Genomic DNA, 17016 nt, shown 5'->3' with positions numbered 1-17016 from the left:
CATCTAAACTAGGGAATTCAATTATACTGCTGGTTAGCAAACCAAGAAAAATAACAAGCCAGAATGGGAAGGTAAGAGAGAAGCACTTGTTAATAGCATTCATCCACAGCTTCAAATGCCATTGGTTATGAAACCATAGATGATCACCCATTGTCTCCACTTCAGATATTTGTACAAATTTTTGTTCTTTAGGGTATGTAATTTGTTAACTTCCCCAACTGAGAAGGATTCTTAACCTCTACTGAAGAGCAAGCAAATGGGGTGAAAAGCTGTACACATGCAGATTGTCTTCAGTTACAGCACAAGCTGACTCAGACAGTAGAGTACTACTACAAGAGAACTTTCATACTTGACCTAGAAAGCATGCCATAGGCAACATTTTAGATTTTATACAGGTCTGGACACTTTTGTTGCTGGCAAACCAGCTGCAAATCCCAATTCCTGCCTTCTGTTCTAAAGAACATGTACTACTACTGCTCTTCCTTGTCTAGTGACAGTAGAAAGGGAAGCAAAAATAAGAGGACTCTTAACATCACACCCATCATAAAATTTAATGGAGGTTTGGAGATCCAGTTAAAAGTCCACACCTTGAAAATGTGTGATATAATTAGATCAGAATGCACAATTCAAGTTAACTGAGGACCACTGCTATGTTTTTACTAGCCCCCACAGAGGTGAGTATAATTTCAATTTAGCATCCTTTCTAAGGAATTCTCTGACAAACCAGTTTACTTGCTATGTCCTACATCATGTAATCAGTTGGTAAACCAGAGTAAAGTATAAGTACTGCTTACCTGTGTTTTATTTAGTGGTGATTTCTTTGACCACTCAAACATATTTTCGTAGACATTACCATCATATCGACCGAGTACAGACTGAAGCACGGAATCATGAAAGTCAAAGGAATCTACCAGAGCTACTGCATTGGGGCGGATTAGTGCCAAGAGTTCCTTCACACGCTGGTTCACCTGATTTATTTGTGCATCTGATAAAATGCCTCCCTGAAGTAGAAACCACAAATTCAAAAGGTAATAGAACTGCAGAGACAAGTGCACATTTATTAATCTGAGTTATATTAGATTTACAGACATGCTATGAATCTGTGGCCTAAATTCCAAGCATACGGTCATGTTAGGGAGATGAGTATCACTTCCCCCATAAAGCCATCCTGATTTAACCTTTGACAGCTCTCAAGGGCACAGCCCTTTCTCAGCCCTATCATCGTTAAATCCTCTCAATAACCGCCTCGATACGACAAATGCAATCTTACATTCACAAACTTCAAAGAGTGTTCCATTTTCTCCACAACCAGCCAGTTATGCCTATAGCTCTTTTGCTAAAAGTACTTCTGCAAAAGTTTTTCCATGGCACCCCCTCAAGCATTGTTTAATCCTAGTTTTCTCGGCTGGGTTCCTTCTGTTTGATTACAGAGCACAGCATTGTAGTTCAAAGTCTCAAAGCAGAATTTAGTCACTAACCTGCAGAAAATCTCCACTGTTTTTACTAATCCCATGGAGTGCATACAGTAGACACAAGTTGTTAAGGACCGCCTTGACAGCAGGATCACCAATTTCTGAAAGCTTTGCTGTGAACAGCTTGACTACCACATAGTGACAGTGTGCCTGAAAGAGGGATATTTAATGGGAAAGTGTGAATTCAGGCACCTGTGGGGTGAACGAACAATCAAATCAGATTAATTTGTGGGTGACACTGACCTCAGAAGCTCGCACTAGATCAACTGAAGTCCGATTCCAAGCCTCTTCCTTGCCCTTTCTACGATTGAGTTCAGCTTGCAAGTTCTTTGCTGCAAATTCAACCAGCCTAAAGCACAAAAGAACACAAGTACAGCTTCTTCAAAATGACATCAAACCAATATTAACCTTAGCAAATTGTCAGGTTATTGATTGGAACCCTAATGGAACCCAAGTACTAGTACAAATAGTGAGAAATGGTAATGGATACATGTTGCCAAAGATATGTTACGCAGACTCTGAGAGGGAAGAGAGAATGTGGATGAAGGGGAGTGTGTGTGGAATGTGCAAGTGTCCATAACTGGGCATGAAAGCAGGTCTGGAAAGTTTGTATTTACTGGGTGAGGGCACACATTGTAATAGATACAAAATTTCCTGATCATGTAGTCTAAACTAGTGGTTCCCAACCTAGGGTAACCCAGGGGTCCTGGACTGCAACTCCCAGAAGCCTTCAACACCACCTGTACTGGCCAAGGTTTCTGGGAGTTGAAGTCCAAGAACACCTGGGTTACTCAAGGTTTGGGACCACTGGTCTAAACAACCTAACAGAGACATAGTTGCTTTTCAGTAGATATGTTATTTATGCATCCTGCACAAAATCAGTTGTTACTTTGGAACTTTCCACTGGACCTTTAACAGAGTAACTCACTCATATTGAGATTCACTGTACACATATACTGCGTGTGTATTACTGACTCTCCTCCTTTTGAAGGCAATGAGATTTATTGATATTAAGATTCACTCTTTCTTCTGTTTTGTGATCCCAGTCAGTAAACTAAAGGGCCTTCCCCACAACACCTGCCTAAATCCATCCAGACTTTCTCATTGTTAGTCCCCACTTTGTAAAGTAAGGATTATCAACTCCCTATTTCTCATAGGATTTCTGTGTGGCTCTTACTCTGTCTCCCGGTATAAGTAAATGGAAGGCAGAAAAATCTACATCTCATAACTGTATTGCTATTCCTGCCAGATGAGGAAACTAAACTCTCAGAAGCAGTAGTGACATGGCATGTTGTTATGCTTGCCCTTTAACACCTCATTCCTCTCCATATACGGATTTGTGTTCTATGTGTCTTGTTTTAACATTTGTCCATATTAAAACTATACCAGTAGTGTATCTTTATTCATTCTACCAAGTGACATATAAGAATTATATAACACTAACCAGTATAATACTGCACAATGTCGTGTAGACAAACACACACACTCTTATACTATAAAACATGCTATTCCTTCCAGAGTGCTTTTGTAAGGCTGAGATGGGAGCCATCCTGGGGCACATTGCCATCTTCTAGAAGTCTCACAGTTGCCACCATCAAAAATCAGCAGGAAGGGCAGCAGCTTTCTGCCTCCTGCCATCTCAAGTCTGCAAATTGGCACAGCAGAGTGTCCTCTTTTAGAAAGTAAAGGTAGATGTACTGTTTTTTTTGGGGGGGGGGTCTACTTCTGAATTTCAGTGATGCGTTTTATAGCTACAGTGGTGGAAAATGGGGCCAGTGTACTTCGCAAAAATAGCCAAGACCAGGGCACATACTGGAAGATGTAATAAACACTTATAGTACTCTTGCCCTGCAACAACAACAAAATAATTCAGTCATTTCTGAGGTATAACACTCTCTTTTGAATGTGTGTGTGTGTGTGTGTGTGTGTGTGTGCCATGCCTGTCAATCCTCCACCCACCATGTGCTGCAAGGTCAGAAGACCAGCAGTCGTAATATCGAATCCACGTGACAGAGTGAGCTCCCATCGCTTCTCCCAGCTCCTGCCCGCCTAGCAGTTCAAAAGCATGCAGATGTGAGTAGATAAATAGGTACCACCACGGTGGGAGGGTAACAGTGTTCCATGTCTAGTCACGCCGACCACGGAAACTGTCTTCAGACAAACGCTGGCTCTACGGCTTGGAGACAGGAATGAGCACCGCACCCTAGAGTAGGACACGCCTGGACTAAATGTCAAGGGGAACCTTTACCTTTACCTGACACTACTTTGAGCCTCTGTCATGCAGCTTGGCTTTTAAAAAAAAGAAAATCAGTACCTACATATGCTGTTTATGTCCATGTTCTTTCCCTGGCTTCTTCTTAGCTGTTTTCTGGATCACTATTTATTCAAAAATTTGCTACAGTGAACATTACCTCTGTAGCACTGCTGCACCATACACATTTTTTCAGCAGTTAGTAGGATGGCTTTGGGATGGTGGTGGCAGGCTGACAGCTTTCATTTGAGGGGCAACAGCAAAGTAAAGTGAAAACCAACCCATACTGTAGCCAGATGAAAAGCTATTCTGGGCTCGACAGATTTTTGTTTAAAAATTATATTTTGACGATATCTTTCACACACCTTGTTAAGGAACTTACCTAGAAGCTCTCAATTTATATGCTTCCACCAAGCTGGATGGATTGTTGATATGCACCATTGTGGGTCTGGCAGCCACCTGCTGGGGTTGAATGTGTTGCCCGGGTATATCATTCAGGTACGACAACATGCCACTGACCAGCTGTCCTGAACTAACTTGGGTATAGCTTTTGACAAGGAATCTGGATGCAAGAAGAAAATTACATCTCATCATTTTCCTGCTCATAGTACTATAAAACAATGTATAATTTCAATCAAGTCATGTCAGACACTGGGCAAAGTACATGCAGAGTACAGCGAGAAAGAAAAAAAATGTTGCCATAAAACCATATGACTTCTGTCCATCTGGACTACAGCCTGGATAGGGTGAGTAGGAAACCTTTCAGAATACAGTGGTGCCTCGCAAGACGAGCGCCCCGTTTAACAACGAAATCGCATTACGACAAATGTTGTGCGATTGCAAAAGTGATTGTAAAACGATGTTTCCTATGGGGGAATTTCGCTTTGCAATGATCGGTTCCCTGCTTCAGGAACCGATTCTTGCAAAACGACGATTTTCGGCCAGCTGATCGGCGGTTTCAAAATGGCTGCTGGGTAAAAAACATGGCTTCCCGCTTGTGTTTAGGGACGGATTCCTTGCTGCATGGGCAGCAAAAATGGCCACGCTATGGAGGATCTTCACTGGACAGTAAGTTTTAAGCCCATCGGAACGCATTAAACAGATTTTAATGCGTTTCTATGGGCTTTTAAATTCTGCTTTACAATGTTTTCGTTCTACAGTGATTTCGCTGGAACGAATTAACATCGTAATGTGAGGCACCACTGTACTGTTCTTGAATTGATATTCTCCCCCGCCCCGACTTCCTTTTAATTAAGAACTTTTGGGGCAAGAATTTGAGTTTATTTTATTTATTAATATTAACATGCATAGACTTCCTTTCTGCCTGAAAAAAGGCTCCCAAGTCAGAACACTGCAAGAGAACAAAGATACAACAAAGCTCAGTTTAATGAACAAATGAATGAAGCAACACAACTAGGAACAGCAGGAATAAAATACGTAATTCAAAAACAAGAGCAAAAATTAAACAGCCAATTAAACTCACCATCAGCAATAGTAAACATAAAGGGGGGGACTTAATTCATACCAAAGGTAAATAAAAAACCCCACAAAATCCCATCCAAAATGATATCTGTAACTGTCAAAAGGTGAACCCTTTGGTGGCAGGTATACTGCAGACTGTTCTCTCCAAAGAGGCTTACTTGGTATCTATTTTTTGCCATTTTCTGTACCATAGGATATACTTTTTAATATACTTCAGGTTTTAAATCTGAAGATATAAATGTTCTACTACTTTTAGGATCTGGCACTTCTAGTACTCCCAAGCTGTGGGTTTTAATCTGATTTTATTTTACTGAGTCAGTGGTTTGCATTTTTTCATGTTAAAGTGAACTGCCACAGGACGTATTTTATTCATAGGTTTTACACAAATGAAGAAAAACAATTAAACAAAACCTCAACAATTCCAGAACAACCTTAGTATTCAAGATCCATTTTCCTCCCTGAGTAAGACCTTCAAGGAATCTGAGATACTGTAGCTCTATGATAAGTTGCAATATCAATTAAGAGAACTGACAAATCTTTCCCGTAATACACACTCATTTCTTGCCCACCAGTGTACTTTTGGAAACTCTGCCAGGCAGAAAAAAGGCTTGCTTTCTGTCCTAGACTCATCTTACCTGGGATAAGGAATTCTGTTAACCATTGAGACAAGGAGACAATCCAAAACTACTGTGAAGTTTTGGCTCTCCCAGTAAGTTTTAGAAGGATGTCCCCCCCCTCCACAAGTCTGCTACAGGTGGCTCACTGTCCTCCAAAGTGTAACCTCTGTTACTTTGCAAGTTTCTCAGGAGTGCCCCTTTACGTGTTAATCTCTAGCTTGTGTTCCACGACACGTACTGTGAGGGGAAAGTGCTCCAGAGTATCCCTTGAGAAAGAAGGAGGGTGATACAGCATCTACATACACAGAGTTTCAAGAGGAAAACCCAATTCCACAATGAAGTCTGGCTAGCCCACCATGAACAAACCACTGGCAGCAATTTTAAGATGGACTAGTGTCCAATCACCTCTCTGGCACAGGCAGTAGGTGAGTGATGTGAACAAGTGGAAAAATGAGTTGAAGAGAAGCCCACATGAAGCAACAGACAAAGTGCTGCATTACTAACCTGGCAGTCTGCAGCATCATGACAGTGTTCTCTCCTTCATACGTGCAGGAGGGAGTGAAATTGACATAGATATCAGGCAGGCCGCTGCAGCGGGAATAGCCATGCCCACCACAAGCCATCCGACATTCCTCAATGCCAGCATTGGCAATCCAAGAAGTGAAGGCTTTAAGCCCTGCAGACAACGCATGCAGCTGAGGAAAGAAGAAATGTTAGGAGCCAACAATCGTTACTACTGTCAATATTACCACTAGTGTTTCTATACCGTTTTTCATTTTTAAAATCCTGTGAATTTTTAAAAATCAAAAGTCTATCAGATTGTTGCTACACTTGTCGTATGTCACCGTCAACCATCATACTTTTTGGTTCTCTCCCGACAAGACATGATACAACAAGGGTCCTATGGCTTGTTCAGCCAGGGATAGTCAAATCTTTAATTCTAAGAGCTTTTTGCCTTTTGCCTTTGCTCATGAAGGTTATAACCACCCATATTCTCCCTCTTAGATTAATTAACTCCTAATGGTTAGCAGCCATTGCAGTTAAAAGGTAGCACAGAGTTCAGGCACCATTTATGGTCACCAGTGCTTTCTTGTAGCTCCATAAGCTAACAGTGCACAGCATGAAGCAGTTTTTTTTTTTGTCATTCTGTCTGAACATACAACCAATCAAGTTAAATGTCCCCAAGTTTAGAACCAAGAGATACTGTTATCTCTCTCTGTGGTAGTACTGATTTTAAAAGTCTCTACCACATTGATATTTTCTGCCAAAGTGAAACATACCAGGAGTCTGGCCATACAGTACTAGTTGCCTTCCTGTACTTCTGTCCATTCACAACAGTATTGCAAATTTTGGGTAGGGTGACCTGAACGGAATAGAGCAGCCCCCTGCACTTCCAGCTCAGTTGGTCCTGTGACAGTGAGTGAAAACTGAACTGTACCTCCATCCTCTTGCTGTTGAATTTGATGATGGAAAACTGCCAGTTTACAACAAGAGGCACAGCAGCTGCATAAGTTTGTTTTACTGGAGGAGAAATTAGCTAATACTGGAATAGTCGTAAAAGCAGTAAAGTGAACTTTAGAGTCCCTGTACAATGTTCTAAACAACAGCTAAAACTCCTGTTTACTGCTGGAGATACATCTTGTCCCACAAGAAAAAACAGTACTGCCATTCATCTGCATGACATGTACTGGTATAGTGTTAATTCGAAACTGCAATACAGTGGTGCCTCGCTTGATGATGTTAATTCATTCCAGCGAAATCGCTGTAGAGCGAAAACATTGTCAAACGAAATTAAAAAAACCATTGAAACGCATTGAAAATCGTTCAATGCGTTCCAATGGGCTGAATACCTGCTCGTACAGTGAAGATCCTCCATAGGTTGGCCATTTTTGGTGCCTGTAAAGCGAGGAATCTGTCCTAGAAAACAGCGGGGGGGCATTTTCTTCAGCTGACGGCCATTTTGAAACTCGACAGTCAGCTGTTTGCTGATCGTCGTAAAGCGAAAATCGGTTCCCGAAGCAGGGAACCGATCATCGTTAAACAAAAAAAAACCCATTTAAACCATTGTTTTGCGATCGCAAAAGCCTAATCGTACAGTTATTTCCTCGTTAAGTGAGGCAATCGTTAAGCGAGGCACCACTGTATATGACTAGGCACCAAAAATGTTTTTTTCTGCTTCCCTTCTGGGAGCCATCCTCTATCTGTCTGGTTTTATCCTAAAGAAAAGCTATACATTTTTTAGCAGTCAATTGTCCTTCTTCCCACCTCTGGCAGCTCACTCAAGTCTCCCTCACTGATGTTCCCAGTGATGCGATGATAGGTATCTTTCATATAGGCACCCACAAAGTGGAAGGCATACGCTGTTGCCAGAAGAGGAAACAGTTTGTACTGCTGAGTCTGATAATCCAAAATCTGAGGCTCTGGTTCCCTGTAACAGAAAGTAAACAAAAGGATGAAATAAACGGTTTCTGATGCTATAGCTTTATTTCTTAGAAACGCAATACAAATACTTGAGGTATAGTAAAATTTGTGGATTTTTTTTAAAAGAAAAAAGTTCACAAATTTTATATAACAAGACAATACAAATAAGCTAGAGAAACAAAAAGTAAAGAGGGAGAAAAAACCACAACCATGAAAAACTAATAATGTTTTGGTCATATAACAATGTTCACTATTCCTAGTGCTATTTCCATTTTATTGCTACTTGGCTTGAAGTTCTGGGAACAAGGACTGGCTTCGGGCAAAATATCCTGAGATTTTCCCCACTGACCCACTGTTGCTCTGTTTCCACCCATATGCTTTGCCATGTCCTACTGGGCCCAAACTGAATCACCACTTATATTTATTTATTTAAAATATTTGCTCTGGGCAAGGGGTAGCAGAGTATATTGGTTATTCTAGCAATAAAACACTGTGGAAAAGTTAGGCTTGATTTCCTCTCATTAGCTTCTTACCCTGGCTTTAATTCAGACTGGTGTCTCACGGCACTGTAACGGACGGCAATTGTACAAGCTCTGGCTAAAGAGCGAGCAGCATCACCTACAATAATTGAGCGGATGAATACCATGGTCCCATACGTTAGCTTGGCATTTAAGGGTTTCACATATGTGCCATCTGGTTCAACCTAGGAAAAATAAAGTGGTAGAGACTTGATGAGCGAGCTAACCAAGCATTTACAGTACTTTTACTTTTACAGTTTTAAAAGGACTACATTTTGCTTTGCCATGAGATACAGTAAAACTATGTCCCAACAGATACTGAGTTGTCAGAAAGATACTGGAGGTCTGCACTTAATTCTATTCATCATCTTCCATGCTGGAATTATGTGACGGGAGCAGGATGTGAATCTAAAAATATAGATGGATGCCCACCACCAACACTTCTGGCTGCTGTCTGTCTCACCATGAAACCAGTGGAACAACTATCCTGAGACTCCAAAGGTCATACTCTCCAAGCAAAGCCTAGTGATGAAAATAATTACAGCCATCATCAGGCTCTTACAAAACAGATGACAGCTGAAAACAAAAGGGAGGAGGCCAGATACTTAATGTATGCTTTTTAAGCAGGATGTGGTTGGAGCAGGAAATATTTTGAGATTAATAACTGGTATATCCATCCAGATACTGGCGCCATTTTATACATCAAGGAGACAGAGACAGTTGTACTTTAAAAAGGTTCCAATGCACTTGGCCTCAATAAATGCATGGTCAGGACTCCCTGGTTTGAACAGGGAGTTGTTACATCCTGTAACATCAACTTAAAAGATGTCTGAAGTGGTCTCTAAACAGTCCAAGATTCCACAATGAGCCAGATTAAGCCTCTGATTAGAATGCTTTCTTTTAAATTTTCTGACTATCTGGCAACTATAAATAAATGGCAAATACCAGAAAGACCACAAACATTTTACCTGGGCATGTTTCATTAGCATGTTTTCACGGGGAATGCGGAAGTTGTCCATTTTTAAGTAGCCATTATCCATTTCATCATAACCAAACTTAGGTCCAATATCACCGACAGTAATGCCTATCAAACAGGGTACAGTAAGGACAGGAAGAGGATGATCAGAATATATTCTCTGAGCTCTTAACGCAAAACCAAAATGGAACATTCACAAAATACTCTTTCCCCAAGAATTATTACCAGCTGAAAGTGTCAAAATATGGTGGCACAAGTTTCCTTAATTGATGTAATGATTCTTTCAGTGCATGAAGGTTCACAAAGTATCATTGAATCCTGAAGAAGCTATGTATCTTGCATATCACTCTATAGTAATATAAAGTGCACAGACTCAGGATCTCACGAGATCCTTCAGTCTCTCCAGAACCTATGGTAAACTATTCCTTACTCATGAACAGAAACTTATGGCAGATGTTCTCTACTCTCATGGTCATGAGATACCACTACTGCTTTGTTCATTTAAGTCAGGAGTGAGCAATTTCCCAGTTCAAGGAGCTGCATGAGATAAAGCTATTGGAAGCTACTGGTGTTCACACCACCCTGGATTTTCCACAAGAACCAAAAGTGCATCTATATCTGTAAGGAAATCTGCCTGATTTTTACTCCAGCTCTTTGTACTTTGTGATAAAATACAGTACTGTATTCCCATTAAGCTGATCATCTTAATTAATAGGCAAGTGGCTGAAAGTTAATCATAGATCCCATGAAAGCACTTAACATGGGAGCTATGATTAACAGCTATGATTAATGGGAACATGCTTGGCTTGGACATATATATGTACATATGCCTATATGTAAAAGGTACTTTACCATAATGGAGGATCTCAATTAAAAATCTCATGATGTGTCCTCATCTCATGATATTCTTGATATACTTTCTTCTTTTAACTCAGCTACTTAACAGATGGTGTACTTCTTTGTGCAGAGTCAGGTTTTCCCAAGAGACTGAGCGGACCTTGACAAGTCTCAGCAATTCTGGTGTTTCAATCATCTAGAAGAGCTCTCCCTTGAGTTAGTGATATCTAGAGGTGTCTACCAGCTATGCTGACTAGGAATGATGGGAGCTGTGGTTGATAGCACCAAGCTTGGGAGACGTTGCTCCAAATTCACACAGGGCATGTGGATGAAGCATTAAATCCTGCCTTCGTTTGTAAAAGATACATAACTACTTACAGCACTCCACACAGCTGGATAGTGACAAAGAAACTATTAACATACATGTATGCAGCAGATCCATACCTGGCAGTGGTTCATGTGTTCCCAGTTGGCGTATTGGCACAATGAAAGCATGTAAGCCATGACATTTGCCCTGGGTGTACAGCTGAGCCAAAACAATAGCGTGATTTGACGTCTTACCCACTGCAAAGAAGAAAAAGTTGGAAAAAAACCTAAGCAAATAGAAGCTTCACTACAAAACCCAGGAAAACATCCAGTTTATTTGTAAGTACTAAATAGGAGCTTTGCCAGACACCGAAATAAATATGCACATCCAAAAAGGTCTGAAAACTAAGTTGTTTTCAGTTTCAACCTGGAGGTGGTCTCTCTTGAAATATAACCAGGCTTTGCCCAAGGGTGAGGTAGGCTGAAGGAGCATCTGACACAGCAAGGAGCATACTATAGTACATTTCCCTAAAACAGCCTTCCTTAACCTGGCACCCTGCAGACATGCTGGACTACAACTCCCATAATCCCCAACAGCCATGGCCAATGACCCAGAAGGAAGTCGCAGCCCAACAAATCTGGAGTGCACCAGGTTGGAGAAGGTAAAAAACAGCAGGGGAAAGAAAACCCTCTCCAAGCCTCCCTAATGAAAATTCATGTCATTTCATTTCAAACTTTAGTCCTCATAAAATAAGATACATAAAAGACCAAGAAACTTCTCTGAAAGACCTCTTAGCATCCTTATACAGCACAATACAATAATAAAAACATTTCTTTCATTCTATAGTTTCTACAAGATCCTAAACAAAATAAGATAAAATACCTTTTCACTCAAAATTTTTTGTACAGAAACAAGATTATACAGTCTGAACTCCATTTAAAAAAACAAGAATTAGTTGGTTTTATTGTCTTGGGGGGGAAATCAGTGTGAGGAAATCTTCTTTTGCTTCAAAGTTTAAGCAATTCACTTACATCCACCTGGCCACCACTTAATAGAAGTAACAGTTGGGCTGTTTAAGATGAACTCTTGGGTTGCAGGATCATAAGTGGCTGTGGTTTCCAGTCCTCGGAGATGAGTTCCTGTGAACAGGTAGCACATCTTATTTCACCAGTCATTATTAGAGTGTGGACTTACAAAAGTGGCCATTTTTCAGTCAACAGCCATGTAGGGGCACATATAGGTAACACAAAAGGTAGGAAAAAACATACTGCCAAAGTATACATACACAAAGGGAAATAGAAAACACATTACAAATGAAGGCAACTACATGTGTGAAATACTGGATGCATGCCAATCGTGAATAAGTCATAAAATTAAATTTGTACTCAAATCATTCAAATGTTGGGCACCTCCATCCTAAAAATATACTGGTTTTACAGCCAAGAGATAGTCACTACTCACAGCTTAATTTCCTTGCTTATTTGATATTGAAGCATATATGCAAAATGGATTTCTAACATAAAGCAATTTAAAGACAACGTCATTTAAAGAAGTGGCAGGGTCACTAGACTTTCCCTTCCATGGACCTCTCCCCCTCTTCTGTGATGCAGCTGGTTGCCCAAATCCAGATATTGCTTTGCAGGTGTCTCCACAGTCAGGCTTAAAATGTTCTGCAGTTTTTTCGTCCATGCTTTTCATTTCCAAATCTTCATTCTGCTGCTTCTACTCATAGCTGTAATCTTGTCCCTCATTAAAGTTAGGCACATAAGAATCAGACTGCTCAGGGAACCTGACAGACCAATTTCTTATCTTTTGCATCTCAGGCAAACGGAGAGAAAGCCAATTTCTTGTAAGGATTTTGTAGTTCCTGATGAGGTTTTTTTCCTGTCAAAATGGCAGGATTGGCGGCTCTTGTTTTTTAAAGCTTGCTTACATTACAAACAGGTAAACTGGCCTTTGAGATTTACATGGCATACTTTACAAAAAGCAGTGGAGTTGGCTTTGATTTTGAACAAGAGGTAACAAGTTTAAAGTATATTTTGCACTTCTTAAAGTACTTAATGCAACCGTAGAACTGGGTAAAGAGATTCCTCTTTGGCCAATCACATTACAAATCGTATATTCATCTTTTACAGCAAAGCCATGGGTTTGCTTCTTCAGCTTTTCATCATTCAGAAAGGAAATATATATATAGTCTTTGACTGCAGCACACACTTTAAATATGAATGCAGTAAGCTCTGTGTCTCCTTTTTGTCTCTGGCAGGTATCAAACCTATCCTCAAGTTTAAACTTCTATAAAATTAGATCTATCAAAATCCTGTTTCCTACATCCTAAATCTAACCAATCAATATAGAAAGCAAAATAGTGGTCCACAGACCAAAAACATTCAATATACATTCCAATCCTGGAAAAGGAGCTGCCAAAGACTGCAGTAACTATAGGACATTAATTTCTCATATAAGCAAAGTGATGCTTAGGGTTTATTTGATTTATGCATATAGATAATATTGCAAATGTATATTGGCTACTGGAGCATATCAAAGAATTTTGAATATGAAAACCTGATAATGATGAAAACTGAGAGGAAAAGATGTGAAAAGATTTTAAATGTGTTGTTGGAGGAGAGCTTTACAAATTCTATGGATCGCAAGAAAGACAAATGGGTTCTAAATCAAATTAACTTGGACTTCTTGCTAGAAGGTAAAATGACTACTGTACGTTGACCATATACGAGAAGACATACACTGATAAAAACAATAATGCTAGGAAAAATGGAAAGCAGTTGGAACCATACATAATATCTACTGACTCAATAAAGGAAGTGATGTCTTTTAGTTTCCTAAAACCAAAATGAGATGTGGAGAAGATAACTTTTCAGAGGTCACTAATTCATAGTTTTGGAAGTCCAGAGTAATGTGATGGCTAATACAGTGGTGCCTCAACTTACGAACGTCCCTACTTACGACCATTTTGAGTTACAACCAGCTGTGGTTGCAAAATTTTGCAGCCGGAGCTTCCAGTTACGAACTGAAAAAGGCAGGGGGGAAAGGTGGGAAATTCAAATTTCTAACTGTAGGTGGTGATGAGGCTGCTTCTTTGTAGCTCTTTCACCCCAGCAGTTAGAGAGTGTGCGGCATTGTCGGAGGCTTCGGAACTGCCTCCTTCTGCTTTGGAGTGAGTGTGTGTGTGTTTGCAGGGAAGCAAGGTGCTGTTTTCTGTTTTTTAAAAACTGTTCTGGGTGTTTTTGCAGTGTGGCTTTCAGCTGCGGGGGTTATGTTTCTGTGCTGTGATGGGTTTTGGGAGGTTTGTGTTTTTGGGGGGGGGGGGTTCTCCCCATTTCCGATAGGTCTTGGGGAGTTTGGTTGCTTTTTGGATTTTTGACTTTCTTTTTTAAAACAGAAAGACTGCCTGTTCTGGGTGAGTACACTGTATTTACTGTACAGGGTTTTTGCAGCTTGGGTTTGGGCTAGGTGGGGGGTTATGTTTCTGTGCTGTGATGGGTCTTGCAGTGTGGATTTAAAATGTGAAAAGTATACTGTAATATTAAATTGAAATCAAATGTGAACAATAGACTGTAATTTTAAAATGTAAAATTTATTTATTTTTGCATTCTGTGGCTCCTAGGGTTTGTGTACTGTGACCTCTCTTTTGTTTTAAAAGGTGTGGGTTTAAAATGCGACTCCAATGTCTTTTTGTTTTAAAATCAGAACATTTTCTGTGCAGGGCTGCTGTGGTTGGCATGGTGTAAAATTGGGTTTTGACTCAAGTCTCTCCCCCCTCCATTGTCTTCTCTCTGTGTGTGTTCTCTCTTTTTGTGTTGAGGGGGTCTGTTTGCCGGAACAAGGTTGGTGGGTGGGTTTAAAATGTGTTTGGTTTTAAATGATATTTGGTTTTAAAATGTCTTTGGTTTAAAAGGTGCGTGGTTTGGTTTAAAATGTGTTTTGTTTAAAAGGTGCTTGGTTTCAAAAGTGTTTTAGACTCCAAACTCTCCCCCCCCCGTTGTCTTCTCTCTCTCTCTCTCTTCTCTCTTTTTGTGCTTAACAGCACAAACCTTTATCTGAGGGGTCTGTGTGCCCCAATGATGACCTTCTTTCTTTCTTTCTTTCTTTCTTTCTTTCTTTCTTTCTTTCTTTCTTTCTTTCTTTCTTTCTTTCTTTCTTTCTTTCTTTCTTTCTTTCTTTCTTTCTTTCTTTCTTTCTTTCTTCTTTTCCCCATAGTTCCTTCCCTCCCTCCTTTCTTGCCCTTTTTTAAACCTAAGTCATCTTAGCTTAAAAGAAGAAAAAAAAATCTCCCCCTAGTGGTAGAGGACAGATTAACCACTTGCATTAGTTCCTATGGGAACAAATGCTTTGACTTGGAACTGGTGCATCTACATACAACCAAAAAACAGCCGGAATGGATTAAATGGGTTTTAGTGCATTTCAATGGGAAATGCTGATTCGACTTACAAACATTTCGACTTACGACCATCTTCTGGAACGGATTATGGTCATAAATCGAGGCACCACTGTAAATAAGACAAGCAACCTGCTTTAAAGGTTTTTAGGATAATATATGTTTCTACTACTCAGCCTTGGGGACAAGGAAAACAATACACATGAGGATCTCTCTGCCAGGATAGAACATGTCTACTCTGGGCGTTTACATATAACATAAAATAAACTAAGGTAAAATCCAAATTAATCACAGAGTCCAAGGTGGGAAAGAAAAAAAGAAGAAGAAGAAGAAGAAGAGAGAGAGAGAGAGAGAAGAAAGGGTGGATAGGCTAGGTGTTGGCTGTATGGAAGGCCTGCCTGTATAGCCATGTCTTCAAGTTAGTCTTGAAGGCCTTCATTGAGGGATCCAGGTGGCTCTCTACAAGTAAGTTGTTCCAAAGGCAAGGGGCCACTGCTGAGAAGGCCCGACATTTACGTAGTTTTTTTCCCTCTGGGCTTCTCTTGGTGTTAGGCCTCAGCCTGGCCTCTAACAGATGTGGTATATTCCTCTCTGCAGTGCTTCTTGGGCAGATGGAGCCTCAATCAATGGTCTGTTGCTGAGTTGAGAAAGTGATGATGGAAAATGCCAGCCTTTCTGCTTCTACAGGTCACGGCACGCCCCCTTGCTAAAACAGAGTGAAGGCATGCTTTTCTTCCATGTGAAAAAGCAGACATACAGACTGAGATAAGTCAAACGGCACTGTTCACAGGGAGACTACCCCATGATACCTGATTAAGATTGAGATAGAAAAGGGCTCCAATTCACTCTCTTCTTTGTATGTGCATCCATGACTAAGAAGCAATGCTTATCTTTTTATAGGAGTTTGTAATGTTTTATTAACAGCATTTTATATTTTATTGTTTTATTCTTGGGAAAGCTTTACCTTAAAAATACATTTTAATACTGATAATTCCTTGTGCTAATTCCCAAATAAAGGAAAGCCTGAATGCTCTTTTAGTATCTGAATTAAAGCTTTCTGTCCTACTTTAAATATGGATATTTACCAGCTAGGGTAAATGTCATTCACTGAGTCAGAAAGACCTGGAGCCTAACTCAACTGCCATGTACTCAAGATTACCACATCTTTCAGAATGAAAAAAAAAATTGAGTAATTGTAGCTTGTCACTGAGGAACAGAAATGGACTTCATACATCAAGATCAATGCACCAGAATTTCACAATTAAAAGCCCAACTGACACTTTGCAATGCATCACACTCACAAAAAGTATTTACTTTTCAGAAGTTTCTTCATTCTCCACTATAAACCAAAATTGGAAAGAAGCTTCCATTTTGATGACTGCTATACCTTAACATTATAGTTGATATTAAAGATTTTTACTAGGTTCCATGGATCCCAATATTTTCTAGTTTATACTGGAAATCTCTGAGGATGCTGAGGCCAGAAGGTCAGGTAAAGCACAGAAAGGCTACAAACTTTACTTAAACTAGGACTCACATCAAACAGAGAGGTTCACTAAGGAGAGACGATTGAGCTTTTCTTGCAAAAGCTATTTTTGTCTCTAGAGATAATGAACCCATGGTTTAAGAAAGCCAAGGTGGTTCTTGGGAACCAGTTAATTTAGAGGTTGTCACTGATCAGAGAAATTAGGACTACTGGAAAAGAAGCTTCTCTTCCCTGAGTTCCTTTTGAAATGTGG

The 17016-nt window shown here is 40.1% G+C and overlaps 1 protein-coding gene across 3 annotated transcripts in view; it reads right to left on the bottom strand.

Moving 5' to 3' along the window:
• The window catches only part of ACOX1 (acyl-CoA oxidase 1), a 35399-nt gene that overhangs the window by 2404 nt on the left and 15979 nt on the right, over nt 1-17016 (bottom strand). For all 3 annotated transcript variants that reach the window (XM_020805053.3, XM_020805052.3, XM_072990511.2), the window contains exons 4-13: nt 11913-12020; nt 11019-11138; nt 9730-9845; nt 8777-8946; nt 8088-8250; nt 6327-6517; nt 4106-4285; nt 1716-1821; nt 1479-1622; nt 795-1001 (exon numbers count right to left, since the gene is read on the bottom strand). In XM_020805053.3, the coding sequence (XP_020660712.1) occupies nt 795-1001; nt 1479-1622; nt 1716-1821; nt 4106-4285; nt 6327-6517; nt 8088-8250; nt 8777-8946; nt 9730-9845; nt 11019-11138; nt 11913-12020 (1505 nt within the window). The remainder of the gene's footprint in view (nt 1-794; nt 1002-1478; nt 1623-1715; nt 1822-4105; nt 4286-6326; nt 6518-8087; nt 8251-8776; nt 8947-9729; nt 9846-11018; nt 11139-11912; nt 12021-17016) is intronic.

Source organism: Pogona vitticeps, chromosome 2 (assembly GCF_051106095.1).
Source record: "Pogona vitticeps strain Pit_001003342236 chromosome 2, PviZW2.1, whole genome shotgun sequence".
In the NCBI taxonomy this organism is placed as follows: domain Eukaryota; kingdom Metazoa; phylum Chordata; class Lepidosauria; order Squamata; family Agamidae; genus Pogona; species Pogona vitticeps.
Note: the sequence above shows the minus strand (reverse complement) of the source record. Positions and strands in the feature narration are given on the sequence as shown.